General features: G+C 38.2%; 1 protein-coding gene across 1 annotated transcript; it reads right to left on the bottom strand.

The window, feature by feature from the left end:
* Positions 1 to 3,962: 3,962 nt before the first annotated feature.
* Positions 3,963 to 6,085, bottom strand: uts1 (urotensin 1). Its single transcript, XM_044377501.1, has one exon. The coding sequence runs from the start codon at positions 5,743 to 5,745 to the stop codon at positions 5,299 to 5,301; it is 447 nt and encodes a 148-aa protein (XP_044233436.1). The 5' UTR covers positions 5,746 to 6,085; the 3' UTR covers positions 3,963 to 5,298.
* Positions 6,086 to 6,405: the final 320 nt, after the last annotated feature.

The following is a 6,405-nucleotide window of genomic DNA, read 5'->3' as shown; positions in this document are numbered from 1 at the left end:
AACAACAGATGTCACAGAGGAATAAGATATATCAGGCTTTGGATACACACACCATACTTGTAAGTAGATCATTTCATTCTTGTTTTGGCTCAACATATGTGATTTGACAATAAGAAAAACATAGAGAATCACCTTTAAAGGGAACATATTATGCATATTTCCAGGTGTATATTTTTTATTTGGGGCTCTAGTGGAATATTTTTCCGTATCTTAATTTATACTGACTCCTCAGCAGACTTCCAGCAGCTCCAGGGGCTACATCAACAAACAGTAGTGGTAGGATTTATGTTCTTTACTCAAAATGTCAACTTCTCAAAAACATCCGTACATGTTCGAACCTGAATATGATCCAAAATATGAGAGTTAACAACGTGAACAGCCTTAGAAACAAAAGCTACGGAACAGACGGCCGTTTATGCACAAGGTAGGAAAAACTCAGTGTTCAGAGCAGGTTGAAGCAGGTTGGTTTCTGACTTGCAGTGAGCATTTCTATATATGTTAACCTCAAAGTTTTGGGACTTTCACCATGTTTAACATAGATAAACAACATCATAACAGTACATAAATAACAGAAAATCACAAAAAGCATAACATGTCCCCTTTAAACACATCAGTGAGCCACATCGTTATACTGGGTGATATATTCCTTTATTACCATGAACACACACACTGTAGTCCTGCTGCCAGAAATACTCACTACAGCACCAAATGTGTATTCATCCACTGCTGAAAATAGTCCCCCAAAAAATGCACTCTTTGCTCCTGTTAGAGTAATGTTTGTTAAACACTACAGTGCCCAGATGTTTTAGGACATTACTGAGCCTTTTTTTAAAATAAATTCTATATATATCTATATATTCTATATATTTGTGAGCTGTTGCATGAATGACCTTGGGTCTGAGTGCCACAGACAGAGTAGGGAAGTCAGGAAAGTACTGAGATGGACCAACATATTGTCCATTTTGATTGTTTCATGAGATGTTTTTTTTTACGTTACTCCAGCCTCACATTTTAAAGTTAAACAGCCTTGACGATGATGGTTGGTGAAATGACTCAACAGTTGAGGTGGGCAGAAGTGGAGGAAGAGGTTGTGGATTTGCAGAGAGATGTCAATGCTTTTATTTTCTCTTACGTGGACTAATTTTTTTGACGCTGGTATCAGTCAGGGCTCCTCTGGTGCCAACTGGGTCAGAATGAATCATCAGTGACACAGATAAATGATCATCTCCTGTGCCAGCTATTGCATCGATTTTTTAAAAATGATACTTCTAACTTTTGAGACCTTGCAGACTTTGCTCCAAAATATATTATTGATCTGTTTCCCCTTGTAGACGTAGTCCTGGTGGTTGTTTCTAGGTCAGGTGACAAAGGCTGATTTTTAAATTTGAGGTCACAGCTTTCTGGACAGCTCTTATCCTTTCTTACAACTTTTTAATTAAAGCAACATAGACATAGTATGGTTTTATTTCTCATACAATGCTATATTTTCATGTTTCATATATAAATATGCTGCTTGTATTTTTATTTTTACTGGTGAGGTTTTTATTACGTCTGATTGCATGATTTTTTGTCTGTAATTTTGTAAATACACTAGCACATCGTCTGTAAATAGACTTATTTAATAATATATTTTGGTGATTTGTACTGTTTTATGTAATTTCACTGGTGCATGACTGCGGTGAGTGTTTAATGAAAGTTAAGTGGAAAAAGTGTCTTGTCCTCTTTTGTAAAACTCAGTGACGTTACAGTAGGATATTGATTGTGACTGTGGCCACTTTGTTTCATAAAGATATTACAATAATAATATTATGTAAAATGAAGCACAAACATATACATAAAGTCTTTTTAAATTTAATTAACTATTATGTAATGCTTGTTGCACTGTGAACCATCTCTGGTCTTGTTTTTGAGTTCTGCAGTTTTGCTTTAATCTACAAAGTGATGTGTAATGACAGACAAGACAATGAGGGAGATTAAACTGAACCAATACACACAGTCACACATACACATGGAGGGTGATAAGGCAGAAGAGTCACCAACACACCCACAGTTTGGACTGAGTCATAAAAACAAAAAGTGCCCAGAGGCCGTTTTGACTTCTGTGCTTGTTACTTCTTCTTCTTCTTCTTCTCTTTTATCTGTTTCAGCTACTTGGACAAGAAACCATCAGCTGTCACGTCGTCATCATCACGTCTGAGCCGCCACACTAAAAGGATCGTAAAAACGCTTCAGTGATAAAAGTTAACAAGCGGGTTTAACGTGATGACAAAGTGTTTAGTCACATTTTATCTGAATTCATCAAATTAGAGAAATGAACACTTCCTGTTCTTTCAGCTGAAGCTGCTCGTTAACAATCAAACGAAAACATTTGAACTCTAGTTGCTTCTCTGCTTCCTTCCTGTTGTCTATTTTACTTTATCAGTCCTTTGCTCCTCCTTTCCCTGAATGTTTTTTCCTTATTTTACTTAGTATGTATTGTTGTTAACTATTCTATATTGTGTTGTGACATTGTTTGATTGGTGGATATGTGCTGTTTATAGTCTGTGCGTATTAATTAAGTTGTATGCCATGAAATTTACTAGACGTCATTTTATTCTAGGTTTAGGTTGCCTTTTTCAACATCTGGTCAGGGACACATGATGAAAATGAGCCTCCTAGACTAACTCAGGCTCATTCACAGTTATTTTTCTGTTGATTAATGAGTGTTGTCCCTGTCAAATAAATACAATTTAAAAAATTCTACACTTCAACAGCTAGTCTAGTTGAGTTGTATTTAATTTTCAGTATGTATCACATACTGAACAGCTAAAAAATGAATGAACTAAGCCACATTAAGCTGTTTTTTACGGGACTGAATGCAATCGATAGTAATCGATAGTCCATCGATACAGAAACCAGACGCTCAAACGTTGCTCCCTTGTTCAGACTTTGTCAGAGATGGAACAATAAAGTCCAGAACTTATTTCTATTGTTGTCTGTGGTGTTTTCACAGCCCATCAACCGCTTAACAAGATGGCGACAGGTGAACTTCCATGAAATCTGATTAATCAAACTATCCACAAGAAATATTAAAATGTAATTGTCAGACTTCTTTGAAATTTACTATCAATTTCAGACACTCCATAAACTTCCTCTGTTCAGTATTTCAGTGTTTTGTCAGACATGACAACAAAGGTCCCCAATGTTGGAGGCTTTCATTTTAAACTGGCAAAAATACCTGAATGTAAATATAAAGTTTGCTCTGTGGGTCATTTCACATCTATTTTTGCACCTTAATTCAAAAAATAGTAATAGCACATATCAGAAGGGTTCATTCTCTTGGGAGTATGAATATATTCAGCAGAATTCATGGAATTAGCTTCATCCTGCAGAAAAAGCTTGTGGGGTATATACAGTTGAAGGTAAAAATTTATTTATTTTTTTTAATTTTCTTGTGTACATGTGGAACATTTTGCCTGATGGTAGCATTGGAGGAGAAGTTCTCAGGTTACCAAAACGTTCGGATTCATGTCAGATTTCATGGAAATCCAGCCGTTTGTTTGTTTTTTAGGTATTTGTTGGAAATTTTGACCTGATGGTGGCGCAAGACTAAAGATCAGACGGTTTTCCCCAAAATCATTAAGAATCATCCTCTTGGGACCATAAATATCAGAACCAAATTTCATGGAAATCTGTCCAGTAGGTGTTGAGATCTTGTTCTAGACGTGAGGTGAATTTTTGGATTTTGTGGTCAGATTACGGCAGGACATTCAGGAATGTTGGGGAAAGATCGTATTATAGAAAAACATTGGATGACACTTTTTAAATATATAGCAGCCACAAGAAGTTATATTTTTTGTTGATCAATACAGATTTATAATCAGTACAATTACAGAATCAAAAACAACGATTTTTACTTCAAACTTTTTTATTACAAAATATAAATGGCAAAAAAGCTTTTTTTAACTCTTGCTAAAACAAAGACGATGTGCTCAGTGTCAGACAGAAATGTTTACAGTAAAATAAAGCTTCTTTTTTTTGTTCTTTTTTTCGTAGGTTAGCATGCTACAGTTGATACAGTACAGGTGATAGTGCTCCTGCTCAAAGGAAACCACAGAAAAGAAGTTGAAGGGAAGGTGCAGAAATACATAATCGTGTAGTTTTTTCTTTTACTTCACCTCTGCTTTCAAACCAAATCCAATCAATCAATGAACATTTGATCAGAGTGACACATAAGAGTTGGAGAACCACAGCAGTTACAATACATAGTGATGAATGTTTTTAGAGGTTTCTTATGGGCTAATTAGTCTCTTTAACTGGCTAAATGTCTCTTATAGTCTTAATAACAGCGACTCTGTTGGGAAACTTCTTGTTCAGGATTAAACCACAGTTGAATCATTTATGGTGCCAATGAGAAACCCTGTCAAAGAGGTTTTCTGCAGGTGCTGAAATGAACCTTTTAGAAGTGTTTTAAATCATAGTTTAGATAAATTTATCAGAGGAAGGAACAAAGCAAAACACAGCCTATTATCATTATAGTCTGACGTTAGTCATGAGTGTGATTTATTTATGTGTATTTGTTTACTTTAATGTGATCATTAACTGGAGGTCAGAGCTTACAAATGTTTTAATTTACCAGAACAATTTACCAAAAATGTGCAGAAATGACTGCCTGTGAAGATAGGGCAAATAGTTTCAGTAGTTTTGACTGAATACCCATAATGCACCTCTCATTATTCAGAATAATTTGGTTGCTGAGGGCACAAATAGCCATACAAACAACATCATGGTCACCCAGATTGCTGACCAGAAACTGGTTCTGTTTGAGATGCAAAAGTCAAACTGTTATTGAAGTATTTAAATCAAACATGTCAAAACCCAGTCAGTGATTTAAGGAGTGCAGGGTTTGCACCGCAAAGACATTTTCATTTCCAGATTAAACCATGTCCAAACATCAGAGTGTGAAATCCAATTAGACTCGACAGTTTCCGGATAGCGTCAAGTCCACCAAAAGTCGAAAAGTCGAGTATGGAGGAGACTTTGTGTGTGTTCAGAGGGGGAGGATGAGGGTGAAGCCAGAGGATGGTGGAGGGGACTGAAGGGTCTGAGAAGTCCGTTTCCATATTTTCCAACTAAGTCTCAAAATAATAATTTACATTTTTATCGTGGTTGCTGTGATGCGTAAAGTGGCACCATCTGTGCGTAAAATGATGTGGAGAGGAAGGCAGGCGCACGAACAAAAACTAATGTCAGAGGTCTTGAATACTGAGACAGCGGTTGGGCTGTTTTTAACGAGGCATTTTTTCAAAAAGTAGAGCTTTACTTCCCGACCTCGTCGAGGACTTTGCGGTTGAGCAGAGCCTGCTCCCTCTGGTTCTCCATCTTGGCCATCTGGATCATATTCCTCAGCAGGTGGAAGGTCAGGTCGATGGACAGCGGCGGTTCTTCGCTACGTTTCAGCAGCTGCGACGCCGTCCTCAGTGCTTCTTTCTCCCTATGCTCGCTCTCCTCGTCTGATGGCAGCCAGTGGACAGAGTCCGGGTTCCTCTCCTGGAGAAACCTCAGGATGTTGTCGCCCACTATCTGTGAGGCGGCGCTGTCTCCGGCGGCGGCCGCTCTGAGGAGCACTTCGTCCAGCTGCTGCGTCTGGAAGCGGCCGCTGCCATCCAGCCAGCCGGGAAGGATGCGCGGTCTGCCGGCGGCGGGGCGGAGGTGTGACGAGAGGAGGACCGAGGAGAGGAGCAGGAGCAAGGGGGCTGACTTCATGTCCTGCAACCAGAAGAATTCATTTAGCTGACATCAAAACTCTTACACAGAAATATCGATACAACCTTCTGTTGCGCAATTTTATAGTTTATCCATGTTTTTACACTGATATGAATCTTTGAGGCAAACTTACAGTATATTTACCAGGCATAATAGTCAACATAGGCACTGGGTAGTCATGACTTACCCATGTGTTGGTTCAAACTATAAACTAAATTATGATATCTTATAGGCCTACGTGTTATGTTTTAGTTTAGTTATGTTTAGATCACTCTGCTGCAGCAAAAAAGAAGTCCGCGCGTAAATAAGCTGATTCATAAACTAAAGATTAAACTTTACTAAAAAGACACAAAAATGACAAAAAGTATTATCTGCATTAAATATGTTTTATTTGATCCAACCGAGTAAGCTTCTCTAAAAGTCATATTTATATGGATCTGGCTGCAGTGTTCCGATTCAACCAAACTTTAAACAGAATACAAAGCAAATCGAAACTACTCACTTTATTCTCTCCAGATGCTGCAGCTAAACTTCGTGGTCGGCCGGAGAGAGATCAAGTCGGAGAACCAGGCTGCAGAGTCCCTGTGAGCGGCGACTAGAGAGGACGGAGGGTTTTATACATCCAGCCTGCTGCTTTGACGTCAATGCAAGCACACATAT

The sequence above is a fragment of the Thunnus albacares genome, chromosome 16 (genome assembly GCF_914725855.1).
Source record: "Thunnus albacares chromosome 16, fThuAlb1.1, whole genome shotgun sequence".
In the NCBI taxonomy this organism is placed as follows: domain Eukaryota; kingdom Metazoa; phylum Chordata; class Actinopteri; order Scombriformes; family Scombridae; genus Thunnus; species Thunnus albacares.
This window is presented reverse-complemented; position numbering and strand designations above follow the sequence as displayed.